This window comes from Tursiops truncatus, chromosome 17, assembly GCF_011762595.2.
Source record: "Tursiops truncatus isolate mTurTru1 chromosome 17, mTurTru1.mat.Y, whole genome shotgun sequence".
NCBI classification, from domain to species: domain Eukaryota; kingdom Metazoa; phylum Chordata; class Mammalia; order Artiodactyla; family Delphinidae; genus Tursiops; species Tursiops truncatus.
In genome coordinates, this window is record NC_047050.1 from 77,740,491 (window position 1) to 77,756,144 (window position 15,654).

Genomic DNA, 15,654 nt, shown 5'->3' on the forward strand with positions numbered 1-15,654 from the left:
CGAACAGAGAATGTGTCTCAGCTTGGGAAAACGAATGCATTTACGAGCGCGGAAGAACAGAAGCCGTCAGACAAAACGATGCTATCATTCCAGCAGTCGCGGCTCTCACCCGCGAACCTCGAGGAAGACGCCTGGCGTCAAAGAGAAGCAGAGGCGCACCGGCTGCGCGGGGTCCGAGCGGGGCTCGGCCGCAGAGGGAGGGAGAGGCGGAGGCGCGGCAGGGCCGGCGGGTCGCGGGCGCAGTGGGAGGCCCGGGACTCTGGGCCCGGGAGAAGGCGCGCGCCGGCGGCGACCAAGGCGGATAGGCCCCGAGGGTCGTGGGAACCGCCCCCACGACAAACCCGGGGGGAAACGACGTGGGGATTCCACGCCCAACGGGTCTCCACCCCTAGCAGCCACGGGACAGCCATCCCAAACAGCCGTACCCCAACCTCCCCGCGGACCGGAAGTGCGGAAAGCGGCGCCGCCGGGAACCCTGGGAGAACCGTCGTTCTCCGGAACCGGAAATGGGAGGCGGCGCTCCGGAAACCGTAGGGCCCCGGAGGTCGGAAGTGGGGCATCCGGACCGCCGGGAACTGTAGTTCTCCAGAGAGCGGAAACGGGGCTAGCGGCCGGGCGGCATGGCGGGGCTGGAGCTTCTGTCGGACCAGGGCTACCGGGTGGACGGGCGGCGCGCCGGGGAGCTGCGTAAGATCCAGGCGCGGATGGGTGTATTCGCGCAGGCCGACGGCTCGGCCTACATCGAGCAGGGAAACACCAAGGCGTTAGCGGTGGTCTACGGGCCTCACGAGGCGAGTGGGCGCGCGAGCCGGGCTTCCTCCGGGGCGGGCAGAGAAATCCGGCGGCGGCAATTGTGGGGTGCGCGGGGCCGCCAGGCTGCGCAGAGGCTCGGGAGGTGAGGCCGGCGCGCGCCTCCGTGTGGGGCCGCGGCCAGAGTCCCAACAGTGTGATGCACGATGGTCCCTGCCTTTCTCATCGGCCACTGTCCCCTGCACCCTCCACTCCTCTTTGCTATTCCTAAACCCGCCAGGTGCGCTGCCACTCGCTCCCTCACCACTCAGCTCTACTCCGACGTCACCCTCCGGTGACACCTTCCCAGATCACCTTACTCACCTGTCAGATTCCCTCCCCTACGTTCACACACTTCCTGCTTTTCTGCACCCGCCTCCTCAGACATCAATTTAACGTATTTCTCACCGTTTGTCTCCCCACTGGAACAAACTACGTGAGGACAGGGACTGTAAATAAAGCCGCCTGGGTATATTGCCACTCCAGCGCTGGAGGCGTAAGGCCAGAGGGGTGGAAGAGTAAGCATGACACGCCTGCAGATCAGAAAGGCTGATGGTGGGGAGGGTGGGGAGTATTTCCAAATGAGATTGAGGGATTTGTAGAACAGGGAAAAGATTTAGGATTTTTGTCTCATACGTGGTGGGAAGCCTTTAAAGGTAAGTAGTACATGTATTGCCTAGAGAAGGCAGAATCAGACTTGACATTTGTAAACAGACTCTGATACAAACAGAGAGTGGGTTGGGAGAAGATGAGTCAAGGATGGAAACAGGGAGGCCTGTTAGGAGAGAGGTGAGATCCAGAGGTGATGGTAGCTTGGAGACTGGTCCAGTGGCCCTCCCCCAGGCTATGTTTTGGAGGTAAAGTAGTTGCTTGTTGAGACGCTGCAGATAGAGGGACGGGAGGGAGGGAGGGAGGCCAAGGCTCAGGGCAAGAGCCAGAGGAAGGGGTAGTGTGAGCTGGGAGGAGTGGGCCTGGCTCACGTGTCCTCCCCCAACCCTCCCCCAGATCCGGGGCTCCCGGGCACGAGCCCTGCCTGACAGGGCCCTGGTGAACTGTCAGTACAGTTCTGCGACCTTCAGCACAGGTGAGCGCAAGCGGCGGCCACACGGGGACCGTAAATCCTGCGAGATGGGCCTGCAGCTGCGTCAAACCTTCGAGGCAGCTGTCCTTACACAGCTTCATCCACGCTCCCAGATTGATATCTATGTGCAGGTGAGCAGACAGCAGCCCTCAACCCAGGGAGGGGAGAGAGGAGGAGGGTGTGTGTGGGGGGGTGGGGATGGGGTCAGCGGCCTAATGGACTGATGCCACTGGGGGGCGTCCCTGCAGGTGCTGCAGGCAGATGGTGGCACCTACGCGGCTTGTGTGAATGCAGCCACGCTGGCAGTGTTGGATGCAGGGATACCCATGCGGGACTTTGTGTGTGCCTGCTCAGCTGGCTTTGTGGATGGGACAGCCCTGGCAGACCTCAGCCACGTGGAGGAAGCAGCTGGCGGCCCCCAGCTGGCCCTGGCCCTGCTCCCGTCCTCAGGCCAGATTGCACTGCTTGAGATGGATGCCAGGCTGCACGAGGACCAGCTGGAGCAGGTGCTAGAGGCTGCTACCCAGGCCGCCCGAGATGTACATACCCTACTGGACCGTGTGGTCCGGCAGCACGTCCAGGAGGCCTCTATCTTGCTGGGGGACTGAGCACGTGGCCACCCAGGGCCAGAATAAAACCCACGCACACTGCACTGTACTTTGATCTCTCCCTGCAGCACTCCCATGCCCTCAAGGCCTGGCCTGGTGCTGGCTCCAGGGCTGACTAAGGATGCTCCCCCACACGTGAACTGCGTACCCCTTGCAGCCTCAGGAGTCAAAGCCTGAAGAAGGAGGGGATGTCCCTGGATGAGGACAGCAGCTTGGGCCAGGAAGGGGTCAAGGCAGCTGGGCAGTGAGACATGGCCTGGTATAATGAGCCAAGCCCTGAGACCGTGGAGTCTGCCATTCTCACCCCGGCACCTCCAGGGCCCTGAGCACAAGTGCTGAGGGAGTACTCAGCTGGCTGTGGCATCCCCCGTGGTGCTGTAGGGGCCCATATCCCACATCCTCTGGATTACGGCTTAGACCGAATGCTCTCTTTCCCCCTAGGAATCCCTTGGGCCTGTCCTGCTACTTACCTTGGGCTCCAAAAGTACAAGACACATGATCTAGCCTGGAGTCTTCTCAGCTCTGATCCTTTCTCAGTCAGACACAGACACTCCCTGCTGCCCCACCACTGCCTCTCCCTCTTCAGACTCCCCTTCTCCCACCTCTTGCCCTCAGACCTGCCCGAGCCCCCTGCAGCCTACCCAGGGGCTACTTCTCCTCCAATATCCCAGGCACCTCCTGGCCTGGACAGGGGTGCGCCCCACTTTCTACTTAACACACCCCAGCTCCTTTGACACCCCTTTGGCCAGTAGTATCACGCACCCTCCTCCCTGTGGCCATCTGACCCCAATGACCTTGGTTCTGGGCACACGCTGTGATTCCACTCGGCTGTTTTTGGTGACCGACATCCATAGGAAAGGGTCCGCCAATGCCTTGGTCTCTCAGTTCACGGAAGCCCCCTCCCTTCCCACCACGGCATTCAGACCTGTCATTGCCAGTGGCAGCACCTTCGGAAATCTTCCGGCGTCTATGCTCTGGTCGCCGCTTCCGGATTTCCTCCCACCTGCCCTACTCATCATCCTACTCTGATTCCCCTTTGAGCCGAGCTTTCTCGAGTGGCCCGTCGTCTTCACTACCCTCCAGCGTTGCACAATGCCGTCGGCCTGTCTGGAGGACGCTCTCCGCAGGCGGGGAAACCCGGACCCGGGTCCCGCTCCCTCCACAGCGGCTCTGCTCTGGGCATGCGCGGCGGCGGTGCGGGGGGCGGGGGTGACTAGGGGGACGGCGCAGGCGCAGCGGCGTGAGGGCCGTCGGGACCGGAAGTGGGGGCCGGCGTGCAGCCCAGGGTCTGACAGGAGAGGCGTGCCCGGCCGGCGGCCGTACCTGACAGCGGGAGCGCGGTCCCGGAGCCGCCCGGCCCTGCGATGGGCCTCCTGTCGGACCCGGTGCGCCGGCGCGCGCTTGCCCGCCTCGTGCTGCGCCTCAACGCGCCGCTCTGGTGAGGGCGGGGGGCGCGGACCCCTCCGGCAGCGCGTGCCGGTCTCCTCCCGCTCGCCGGCATCACTCGGGGCCTGAGGCCTGGGGCTCAGCTCTCCCGTCCGGCGTCCCGGGTACCGGGACTCTGGATCCAGGTCCCGCAGACATGGTCCCTCCACCCCCAGTGCAGAGGTAGAGGCTGCGGGCCGGGGTGCCAGGGCCCGCTAACGCTCCGGTGGTCCCTCCGTCTCTCTCCCCGCAGCGTGCTGAGCTACGTGGCGGGCATCGCCTGGTTCCTGGCGCTGGCTTTCCCGCCGCTGACCCAGCGCACTTACATGTCGGAGAACGCCATGGGCTCCACCATGGTGGAGGAGCAGTTTGCGGGCGGAGAGCGTGCCCGAAGCTTTGCCCGGGACTTCGCTGCCCACCGCAGGAAGTCGGGGTGAGCGGCAGAGCCGTGGGTATGGGGGAAGCAGTGTCAGTCAAGGCCAGAGAGCTCTGCTCAGAAGCTCTCTTGGTGTTTCCAGGGCTCTGCCAGTGGCTTGGCTGGAGCGGACGATGCGGTCAGTGGGGCTGGAGGTCTACACGCAGAGTTTCTCCCGGAAACTGCCCTTTCCAGATGAGACTCACGAGCGCTATGTACTGGGGGGGCGGGGCGGGGCGTGGGAGGGTGGGAGGGGGGTGTGCCTGCGACCAAAAAGCACCTTGAGGGGGTGGCCTTGGGGCCGGGAAGCTCATTGGGGGCGGGGGGGATGTCTTGGGGCCAGAGAAGTCACTGGTGGGCATTCTAGGGCTAAAGGGGAGGGGTTTCGGCCATCTAGAGTGGGGCCGTGCTGAGGCTTCCCCAATACTGCATGCAGATGGTGTCGGGCATCAACGTGTATGGCATCCTTCGGGCACCGCGCGCTGCCAGCACTGAGTCCCTGGTGCTCACCGTGCCCTGTGGCCCTGAGTCTACCAACAGCCAGGCTGTGGGGCTGACGCTAGCACTTGCTGCGCACTTCCGGGGTGAGGCTCGGGGGCTACCGCTGGCAAGGGAGGGTTTGGCCACCGCCTCAGGCCCTGCTGACCCTGCTTTTGGTCTTTAGGGCAGATTTACTGGGCCAAAGACATCATCTTCCTGGTGACAGAACACGACCTTCTGGGCTCTGAGGCTTGGCTTGAAGCCTACCACGACGTCAATGTCACTGGTGGGTGTTCTTGCCCTGCCCTGGCCCCCACAGGGCCACTGTCCTCACCAGCCCCTTACTGGCAGCTCATTCACCTGCTTCTACAGGTATGCAGTCATCCCCTCTGCAGGGTCGGGCTGGGGCCATCCAGGCAGCCGTGGCCCTGGAGCTGAGCAGTGATGTGGTCACTAGCCTCGACGTGGCTGTGGAGGGACTCAACGGACAGCTGCCCAACCTGGACCTGCTCAACCTCTTCCAGACCTTCTGCCAGAAAGGGGGGCTCCTGTGCACGCTGCAGGGCAAGGTAGGGCCACCTGCCTGGGGAGCACGGGGCCTTTGTGCAGGCTTTATCTGACTTTGTCTCACGCTGTCTAAGCTGCAGCCCCAGGACTGGACGTCAGCGGACGGGCCGCTGCAGGGTGTGCAAACGCTGCTGCTCATGGCTCTGCAGCAGGCCTCTGGCCACCCCCACGGCGCCCACGGCCTCTTCCTGCGCTACCGCGTGGAGGCTCTAACTCTCCGTGGCGTCAACAGCTTCCGCCAGTATAAGTATGACCTGGTGGCGGTCGGCAAGTGAGTGAGTCTTCTGGTCTGCCCTTTGCATACTCGGGGCGGGGTAGTGGGTGCCCGGGGGTGTCTGGCCAGCCGTGACCCCAGCCCACGCCCGGCAGGGCTCTGGAGGGCATGTTCCGCAAACTCAACCACCTCCTGGAGCGCCTGCACCAGTCCTTCTTCTTCTACCTGCTCCCCGCACTCTCCCGCTTCGTCTCCATCGGCCTCTACATGCCTGCCGCCGGCTTTTTGCTCCTGGTCCTTGGTCTCAAGATATCCTCTGCTTCCCGCTGTCCGTTTGTGGCCAGCCTCAGGTCCCCCCACTCTAGGCTGGGGAGAGCTCTCCAACCTTGGGGTGGGGGAGTGGGAGTGAGCCCTGGGTCCCCCGCTGGGCAGAGCCCATCACACCCCTTGTCAGGGTCCTTGACTCAGCCACGCTCTGGAACTGTGGATGCAGCTGCATGAGGCTGGAGTGGGTCCTGAGGAGGCTGGGGGGACCCCTGGGTCCAGTCCTCCCCTCCCTGCAGCACAGGTGATGGCCCCCCACTCCTGCTGTTGGGGTCCCGGGTGGTGGTTACTGCTGCCACTCAGTCTCAGCTGGTGGCGGGATGGTGAGGCTCCTCGGGACGCCCCGGCCCGGGATCTGTCTCCAAGTGCCCGTGTGCCCTGCAGCGCGTGGGGCTGGCCTCGCTCGTGGCACCCTTGCTGATCTCCCAGGCTGTGGGCCTGGCCCTCTACGTCCTCCCGGTGCTGGGTCAGCACGTGGCTGCCCAGCACTTCCCCGTGGCCGAGGCAGAGGCCGTGGTGCTGACGCTGCTGGCCGTCTATGCAGCTGGCCTGGCCCTTCCACACAGCACCCACTGGTGAGGAGCTGGGCTGGATGGGCGCGGGCAGGGTGCACCCTGGACACGCAGGCGGCTGCCCCTGAACCCCTTTCCTTGCAGGGTGCTGAGCACACAGGCCCCAGACAGGAGCTGGATGGCGCTGAAGCTGGTGGCCCTGATCTACCTGGCACTACAGCTGGCCTGCATCACCCTCACCAACTTCTCCCTGGGCTTTCTGCTGGCTGCCACCATGGTGCCCGGCGCTGCACTCACCAAGCCCTCCGGGCCCCGGTATGTGCTGGTCAGTCCCCACCACAAAGCCCGCCACGACGTGCCCCCCACCTCCGGGGCCTCTGCTCCTCGCCGCAGACTCCCCCTCACGCGTCACTCCTCCTCCCCCACCAGAGCCCCCTTGACCTTGCCTCTCCACGCAGGCCACTCTGTGCTGCCCTGCTGGTGCTGACAAGCCCAGCAGCTACGCTCCTGGGCGGCCTGTTCCTGTGGCGGCAGCTGCAGGAGGCGCCGCTCTCCCTGGCCGAGGGCTGGCGGCTCTTCCTGGCCGTGCTGGCTCAGGGCGTGCTGGCGCACCACACCTATGGCGCCCTGCTCTTCCCGCTGCTGGCGCTGGGCCTCTTCCCCTGCTGGCTCCTCTTCTGGAATGTTCTCTTCTGGAAGCGCTGAAGGCAGGTGGGAATCCCCCACGCGCCCCACGCTCTTCCCTTCCTGGGAAATAAACAGTTCTGCTTAGCTGCCCTTCGGGCTCCTGGTCACACTGTCTGCCGTGTACGTGGGGCCCCGGGGCCTGTAGCAAGAGGCTTTGCCTGCAGGGTTAGACACCCTGCTCAGCCCCTTCTGGTCCACTTACTGATGGCGAGAGGGAGGGCCCCAGCTGCACCAGCCTTGGGAAGAGGTCCTTGGGTCGATGCTCGGGGTGTGGAAGTGGCACAGGCAGACCTGGCCGCAGCCCCAGGTGCACTCTCCTGGCCTTGGAGGTCTCTGCGCATCATGGCCCAGTGCTGTGCAAGAGAAAACATGACAGGCAGGGCTGGGAGGCCTGACAGGAGCTGAGACACCCAGAGACCACACAGCACAGTCTTCAGTGCTGGAGCTGAGAGGTCAAAGGAGCTGGAGCTGGCTCCCTCCAGAGGAGGAGAATGGCGCCCCAGCCAAGGCCAGAGCCTCGTGTGGGCTTGGGGTAGAGCAGGAGGCGCCCCTGGCCCGGCTTCCTGGGGGCCAGGCCAGCCCAGGCCGGGTGCCCACCCAGCACCACCTGAGCACCGGGGGCTGGCGGGGGGCACTGATGGGCTGGTGCAGAGAGGTCACTGGTTGTACCAAGACCCTGAAAGGGACTGGGGTGTCCAGTGTCCATTCGGGAGGGGAGGAAAGCAAAGTGTAGCCCTCTGGTGACGTTACGGCCACATGAGGCTAAGAGACCTCACGGGAGGGCCAAGGTGCCCCTGCCAGCGCCCCACAAGGCAGCGAGACCGGTACCACCTCCTACAGGCCTCAGAGTTGGAAGGGAGACAGAGATGCACTGCCTGGAGCATCAGCCCAGGACCAGCCTCCCTTCCTTCGGGACCGCATCCTGGGATGGGGCAGCCTGGCAAGTCTCAGGGAGGAAGCTTCGTCCCCGGCCCCCGCCCAGGCCCACCTCTATGGTGGGGCTCATCTTCCTGGGGGACCCCCTCAACAGCTGGGGGTCCCTGACTCCACAGTGGGGCGCAGCACCTGGAGAGGTTCACTTTGGGGCTTCTCACTGCTAAAGGGCACGTGTGCTGTGTGTGCAGAGTGTGAGGGATGGGGTGGGGCAAGGGTGCTGGAGGCCCTCTGTGACTAGCAGCCCGGCTTCCATCTGCTTGTCGTCTAGTCATTTTGAGGCTAGAGGAGGATTGCAGCCCCACACCCTGCACCCCCAGCAGTGCCTCCAGACTGGCCTCTCTCGGAAATCTCCCCTGATAAGGCAGGCGCCGCCTGTCTGTGGGCTTCCCATCTTCCAAGGCGCGTAGAGCTCTCTGCTCTGCTGTGGTCTCCCGTCGTCTCTGTCTTTGTGGACTGGCATCTGATGCAAAATCCCTTCCACACATTTTACCTGCACTTCGGCGCCAGTCAGTCATTTGCAACTGGACTTAGGCAGCCACTTAAAACGCAAATCATGAAAATACCTTACATCGTGAGACATACAAGTGAGGACAAAAGCTGTCCGATCATCAGTTGTTTTGGGCTTACCCATACACGAGAGGTGGAGGGGAGCCGTGGGAGTTTTGAAGCTGATATGTTGGGGAAACAGAATTTCTGCTCTGCTTTTCATTGATGTCACTTGTGCAATACATTTTAAAACGAAAGAAAACGTCAGGCTGTAAAGATACAGATGAGACGTACAGGGGGCGAGGGTGAGGCCCCGCAGGCTTTACTCAGGGTGCTTGCCGCTGGCCCCCACGTCCCTTCTCCTTAGTCACGGCACAGGCGCACTGCCAGACTCTGTGCAGCTAGGTGTGGCCGTGTGGCTGCTGTGGCCCACAGGACCTGCGCAGAAGCTTCAAGAGTGAATTCCCTGCAGAGACTTCAAACAGAGGATGGCCCTCTGAGCCGCTTCTCTCTCCTTCCCCGGGGCCACGTGGAACCGGAAGCACGTCTGGGACGTGAGCTCCAGCCCAGGCTGGGGGTGGAGATGAGCAGGGGCTCCCTGACCCTCCAAAGCCCTTGCTAAACTGGGGTTAGCCGTCGCCCAGGGTTGCTCAACTGGGCTTCATTTGCAAGAAAGAAACAAACTTCTACTGTGTTTAAGTCGTTGTTATTGGAGTTTTCTGCCATCTCAGTCCAGTTCAAGAGGGACTATTGCTGAGCCCAGCTCACATGGGGCTCTCAGGCGGTGAGCAGCCGGGTGCATCTAGAAGTGTGTGTGTCTGTTGTGTTGGTAGTAAGTGCTCATTCCTTGGTCGCTTGCCTCCCATGCCCCAGAAGAGCAGCTCTATGGCACAGGCTTTGTCTTTCTTCCTGCCTCTTTTCCAGCACAGAGCCAGGGACGTGGTGGAATATTCCTACGTATTTCTTGAATGAAAGAAGGGAAGAATCAGAGGGAGCCCTTCTGGAGGTCCAGGGGCAGACCTTTTGGCTTCCACAGGGGGCTCCTGTCTTATGATATGGGGTGAGGGCCCGGCAGGTTAGGGTGCAAGACTGGGGAGGTCCTGAGCCAGGCGGGACCCACCTCAGGACACCCAGCAGCTTCCTCACGACCAGACCCTCTGCAGACGTCCTCCTGCAATTGGCTGGCTGTCCCAGGTCTCCTCTGTGCTTCTATCAGACCCTTTGCGAAGTCACCCCATTCCACCTGGGGCTTTAAGGTGGGGCTCCAGGGCTGCCCTGGGGGCCTTTCTCTGTGAGCCGCCCCTGCGGGCTCCAGCTACCCTCATGCCTGCACTCAGATCGTGTCTTTCCTCTAGGCCTCTGTCCTGAGGCCACGTCCTGTCACCTCCGCCTCCTGGATGTGCCATGGTCACCTTTAAGTCATCTCTTCCCAACCTGAACACCTCCCACCCCGCGTGCATCTCCTCCCCTGGTGCCCTCACCCAATCCTGGACCTGCGGTCCACCTTGTCTCTCTTCAGGGGATGCCTATCGCCTCCAGGATAAAATCAAACCTCCTTACCTTGGTCTCCAAGGCCTGCCTGGCCAGCTCCTGCCTGTTCTTCAGAACATTTTTATTGCCCCCCAGAAGGAACCCTGTACCCCACTTCCCCCTCCCCTTTCAGCCCCTGGCACCGTTAACCTACTTTCTGCCGCTATAGAGTTGCCGAATCTGGACTTTGACATGAATGGATTCATGCAGTACAGTAGTACCCCTTACCTTCGGGGCTTGTGTTCCAAGACTCCCAGGGGATGCCTGAAACCCTGGATAGTACTGGATCCTCTCTGTTCGTGTCTTCCACCCACAAACTTAATGCTTTTTCCATCGTAACCAGATTCCTACCATGCACTGCGGCCATAACTTCTGCAGTTTTTGAGGCGCACCAGCGAAACCAGCATGAATTCCTTTTTCCTTCACAGTTTCGCGGGTAGAAGATTGGTTCTTAGCGTAGATCTTAGCAACCTCAGCATACAATTTTTCTCCTTTCCTTATTAAGTTGAGGACTTTCACCTTTTCGCTTAAAGGAAGCACTTCATTTCACTTAAAGGCTTCTCTTTGGTGTACCTGAATCGCAAGCACCGCTACTCTTGCACTTTGAAGCCATTCTTAGGTAAAATAAGGGTCACTAAATGTAAAACAGCTAGCTAGTGGGAAGCAGCCGCATTGCACAGGGAGATCAGCTCGGTGCTGTGTGACCACCTAGAGGGGTGGGATAGGGAGTGTGGGAGGGAGATGCAAGGGGGAAGGGATATGGGGATATATGTGTGCATAGAGCTGATGCACTTTGTTATACAGCAGAAACTAACACAACATTGTAAAGCAATTATACTCCAATAAAGATGTGAAAAAACAAATAAAGAAAATAAAAGGGTCACTTACTCGAACACAGACACTGTGATGCCTCCACAGATGATCTGATAACCCAGATGGCTACTAAGTGACTAATGGGCAGGATATACTGGACAAAGGGATCATTTGTGTCCCAGGCAAGACAGAGGGGCGGGTGCAAGATTTCATCACTGTACTCAGTATGGGAAGTATTAACATGTTAGCAATATTAAGACTTCCAACCTGTGAACACAGGATGTCCTTACATTTATTTAGGTCTTCTCTAATTTCTTTCAGTAATGTTTTATAATTTTCAGTGTACAAAGGTTGTTAAATTTATTCTTAAATATTTAATTTTTTCTTTTAATTTATTTTTGGCTGCATTGGGTCTTCGTTGCTGCACACAGGCTTTCTCTATTTGTAGCGAGTGGGGGCTACTCTGTTGTGGTGCATGGGCTGCTCATTGCTCTGGCTTCTCTTGTTGTGGAGCACGGGCTCTAGGTGCACGGGGTTCAGTAGTTGCAGCACGCGGAACTGCAGATATAGAGGGCTGACTTTAGAGTTATAGGTGGATTTTCAACTTTGCAGAGGGTCGGGCGCCCCTAACCCCTGCGTTGTTCGAGGGTCAGCTGTGAAATAGTAGTTGCGGTACGCGGACTCAGTAGTTGTGGCTTGCGGGCTTAGTTGCTCCGCAGTGTGTGGGATCTTCCCAGACCAGGGGTCGAACCCGTGTCCCCTGCATTGGCAGGCAGATTCTTAACAGCTGCGCCACCAGGGAAGTCCCCTAAGTATTTAATTTTTTGATGCTATTGTAAATATAATTAGTTTCTTAATTTCATTTTCAGTTTGTTCATTGCTGGTGTATAGAAACACAACTGATTTCTGTATATTGATCTTCAGTCAAACTTGATGAACTCATCCATTACCTCTAATATCAATAGTTTTTGTGTTCCTTAGGATTTCACAGTTGACCCTTGAACAATGCAGGGGTTAGGGGCGCCGACCCTCTGCAAAGTTGAAAATCCACCTATAACTCTACAGTCAGCCCTCTGTATCTGCAGTTCCAAATCCTCAGATTCCACCAACTGCAGATGGTGTAGTACTGTAGTGTGTATTTAGCAAAAAAATCTGAGTGTAAGTGGACCTGCGCAGTTCAAACCCATGTTGTTCATGGGTCAATTGTATGTAATTCATGTTATCTGCAAATATAATTTCATTTCTTCCTTTCAAATTTAGATGCTTTTTATTTTATATTCCTGCCTAATTGTCCTGGATAGACCCTCCTATATAATGCTGAATAGAAGTGGCAAGAACATCCTTCTCTTCCCTCTAATCTTACTAGGAAAGCTTTCAGTCTTGCACCATTGAGTATATTAGCCATGAGGTTTTCATAGATGTCCTTTATCAGGTTGAGGAAGTTGCTCTGTATTCCTGTTTTCTTTGAGGTTTTCATCACGAAAATGTGTTGGATTTTTTTTCAGAAGCTTTTTCTGTGTCTATTGTAATGATCAAATGTGGTCCTTTCCCCTTTATTACTATTATGTGTTATATTGAGCGTTTTTTATACATTGATTGATGTTTACATTGATTTATCTTTACATTACTGAGATAAATCCCACTGGGAAAAAGACGTACTGCATTTTTCAAGCATTGGGTTGAGTTTGCTAATATTTTGTTGAGGATTTTTGTTATCTGTATTCATATAGGATATTGGCCTGTAGCTTTCTTTCCTATGATATGTTGTCTAGTTTTAGTGTCAGGGTAATACTGATCTCAAATAATGAGTTGGGAAGTATTCCCTCATCTTCTATTTTTTGGAGGAGTTTGTGAAGTATTGGAGTTAAGTCTTCCTTAATTTTGGTAGAATTCACCAGTGAAGCCATCTCATCCTGGGCTTTTCTTTCTGGGAAGTTGTTGTTGTTATTTAATTACTAGTTCCGTTTCTTTAGTTGTTATCGGTCTATTTAGATTTTCTACTTCTTCTTGAGTCAGTTTTGGCAGTCTGTATCTTTCTAGGAATCTGGCCATTTCATATAGGTCATCTAATTTGGAGGCATAAATTATTTATGGTGTTACCTTATAATCATTTTTATTTCAGTAAGGTTGGTAGTAATGTCGCTTCTTTCATTTCTAATTTTAGCAATTTGAGTCTTCTCTTTTAATCTTAGTGAGTCAAGCTACAGGTGTGTCATTTTCGTTGATCTTTTTAAAGAATCAACTTTTAGTTTATTTTCTCTGTTGTTTTTCTCTTCTCTGTTTCAATTGTTTCTGCTCTAATCTTTATTATTTCCTTCCTTCTGCTTACTTTGGGTTTAGATTGTCTACTTTTTGTAGTTTTTAAAGTTAGAATGTTAGGTTATTTGTTTAAGATCTTATTATTTTTTTAATACAGTAATTTAAAGCTCTAAATTTCCCTCAGCAGCTCTCTTGACGGTGCTAAGTTTTAGTATGTTGTGTTTTTGTTTTTATTCATCTCAGAGTATTTTCTAATTTTCCCTGTGATTTTTTTTTAATTTAATTTTTATTTTTGGCTGTGTTGGGTCTTCGGTGCTGCACACGGGCTTTTCTCTAGTTGTTGTGAGCAGGAGCTACTCTTCATTGTGGTGCGCGGCTTCTCATTGCCTTGGCTTTCCTTGTTGCAGAGCACAGGCTCTAGACGCATGGGCTTCAGTAGTTGTGACCCACGGGCTCTGGAGTGCAGCCTCAGTAGTTGTGGCTCATGGGCTTAGTTGCTCTGCAGCATGTGGGATCTTCCCGGGCCAGGGATTGAACCCGTGTCCTCTGCATTGGCAGGCAGATTCTAAACCACTGAGCCACCAGGGAAGTCCCTCCCTGTTATTTCTTCTTTGACTAATTGTTTATTTAGGAGTATGTCATTTAATTTTCACATACTTGTGAATTTCCCTACTCTCCTTCTGTTATTGATTTCTAATTTCATTCTGTTGTAGTCAGCAAACAAACTTTGTATGCTTTTACTACTCTTAAATTTATTGAGACTTGTTTTATTGCCTAACATATGATCTATCCTGAAGAATATTCCATGTGCACTTGGGAAGAATACGTACTCTTCTGTTGTTGGAGTGTTTCATTGCTGCCCGTTACGTCTAGTTGGCTTATTGTGTTGTTCAAGTCTCCTCTTTCCCTGCTGATATTCTGTCTAGCTGTTCTATCCATTACTGAAAGTGGGGTACTGAAGTCTCCAACTGTTATGTTAAATTTTCTATTTCTCCTTTCAATTCTGTCCAGTTTTGCTTCATGTATTTTGGGGCTGTGTTAGGCAAATATATCTTTATAGCTGTCATTTCTTCTTGATGAATGGATCCTTTTTTCATTATAAAATGTCCTTCTTTAACTCTAATATAAACATTTGTCTTAAAGTTTATATTGTCTGATATCAGTATAGCCCCTCCAGCTCTGTTTTGGTTACTGTTGATGAAGTGTCCTTTTTTCCAAATTTTACTTTCTATTTGTGTCTTTGAATATAAAGTGTGTTTCTTATAGGCATTATATAGTTGGACCATGACTTTAAAAAGAAAAATCCACTGTGCCAATCTCTTCCCTTTAACTGGAGACTTTAATCCATTTACATTTAACGTAACTAATGATATAGTACAATTTATACCTGCTATCTTGATATTTGCTCTCTATGTGTCTTATGTCTTTTTTGCCCCCAATTTCTTCATTATTGTCTTTGTGTGTGTGTGTGTGTGTGTGTGTGTGTGTGTGTGTGTTATTTTCCAGTGAACAACTTTAATTCCTTTGTTATTTCTTTGACTACATTTTTTGAGTTATTTTCTTAGTGGTTACCCTTGGGATTACAACTGACATCTTAATTTGTAACAATCTGATTTAGATTAAAATTACATTAATTTTAACTGTATTAAAAGATGTTGCTCCTGTATAGCTGTTTACCCCTTCTTAATTTATTGCCACATATTCCACCTCATATATTCTGTGTCTATACCCATAGATTTTTTTTTTTTTTTTTGGCCTCACCACACAGCTTGTGAGATCTTAGTTGTGGCGCATGGGCTTAGTTGCCCTGTGGCAAGTGAGATCTTCCTGGACCAGGGCTTGAACCCATGTCCCCTGGATTGGCAGGCAGATTCTTAACCACTGTGCCACCAAGGAAGTCCCTGCCCCCTTGTTGTGAGAGATGATTTTGACAGATATAGAATTCTCGGTTGGCAAGTTTGTTCTTTCAGCACTTGGAATATGTCATACCACCACCTTCTGGCCTCCATGGTTTCTGGTATGAAATCTTCTGTTAATTTTATTGAGGACCACTTATATGTGATGAGTCACTTCTCTCTTGCTGCTTTCAAGATTCCTTTTCTTTGCTTTTCAACAATGTATAATGTGTACAGGTGTGGACCTCTTTTACTTCATCCTGCTTGGAGTTTTTTGACTTCCTGGATGTGTAGATCCATGTTTTTCATCAAATTTGGAAAGTTTTCAGTCACAATTTCTTCAAATATTCTTTTTGCCCCTCTTTCTCCTCTGCTCCTGAGAATTATGTATAGGTTGGTATGCTTAATGGTGTCCCACAGGTCTCTGGGGCGCTGTTAATTTTTCTCTCTATTTTTTTTTTTTCTGTTTTGCAGACCAGACAATCTCAACCGACCTAACTTCAAGTTTGCTAATTCTTTCTTCTACCTGCTCAAATCTGCAGTAGAACCCCATAAGTAAAAATTTTCAATTCCATTATTGTACATTTCAACTCCATAATTTCCATTTGGATCCTGTTTATAATTTCTTTTTAC

At 54.4% G+C, this 15,654-nt stretch overlaps 2 protein-coding genes across 2 annotated transcripts; both read left to right on the plus strand.

Moving 5' to 3' along the window:
- The first annotated feature begins 550 nt into the window (after positions 1–550).
- EXOSC4 (exosome component 4) lies at positions 551–2,520 on the plus strand. Its single transcript, XM_033843141.2, has 3 exons — positions 551–791; positions 1,795–2,001; positions 2,119–2,520. Exons 1-3 carry the CDS (start codon positions 621–623, stop codon positions 2,476–2,478), a joined length of 738 nt encoding a protein of 245 aa, XP_033699032.1. The 5' UTR covers positions 551–620; the 3' UTR covers positions 2,479–2,520.
- Positions 2,521–3,689: 1,169 nt separating this feature from the next.
- On the plus strand, positions 3,690–7,192 carry GPAA1 (glycosylphosphatidylinositol anchor attachment 1). Its single transcript, XM_033843138.2, has 12 exons — positions 3,690–3,916; positions 4,157–4,336; positions 4,422–4,533; positions 4,755–4,902; positions 4,983–5,084; positions 5,171–5,367; positions 5,440–5,636; positions 5,735–5,888; positions 6,052–6,147; positions 6,288–6,478; positions 6,560–6,730; positions 6,874–7,192. The coding sequence occupies exons 1-12, from the start codon at positions 3,843–3,845 to the stop codon at positions 7,118–7,120; spliced, it is 1,869 nt and encodes a 622-aa protein (XP_033699029.1). The 5' UTR covers positions 3,690–3,842; the 3' UTR covers positions 7,121–7,192.
- Positions 7,193–15,654: the final 8,462 nt, after the last annotated feature.

Bases quoted from the DNA above. Each gene is read 5' to 3' on its own strand.
- EXOSC4 (XM_033843141.2), top strand. From the start codon at position 621: ATGGCGGGGCTGGAGCTTCTGTCGGACCAGGGCTACCGGGTGGACGGG. The intron at 792-1,794 runs GCGAGTGGGCGC...ACCCTCCCCCAG, and splicing joins TGGTCTACGGGCCTCACGAG to ATCCGGGGCTCCCGGGCACG. The intron at 2,002-2,118 runs GTGAGCAGACAG...GCGTCCCTGCAG, and splicing joins AGATTGATATCTATGTGCAG to GTGCTGCAGGCAGATGGTGG.
- GPAA1 (XM_033843138.2), top strand. From the start codon at position 3,843: ATGGGCCTCCTGTCGGACCCGGTGCGCCGGCGCGCGCTTGCCCGCCTC. The intron at 6,148-6,287 runs GTGATGGCCCCC...TGTGCCCTGCAG, and splicing joins CTCCCCTCCCTGCAGCACAG to CGCGTGGGGCTGGCCTCGCT. The intron at 6,731-6,873 runs GTATGTGCTGGT...CTCTCCACGCAG, and splicing joins ACCAAGCCCTCCGGGCCCCG to GCCACTCTGTGCTGCCCTGC.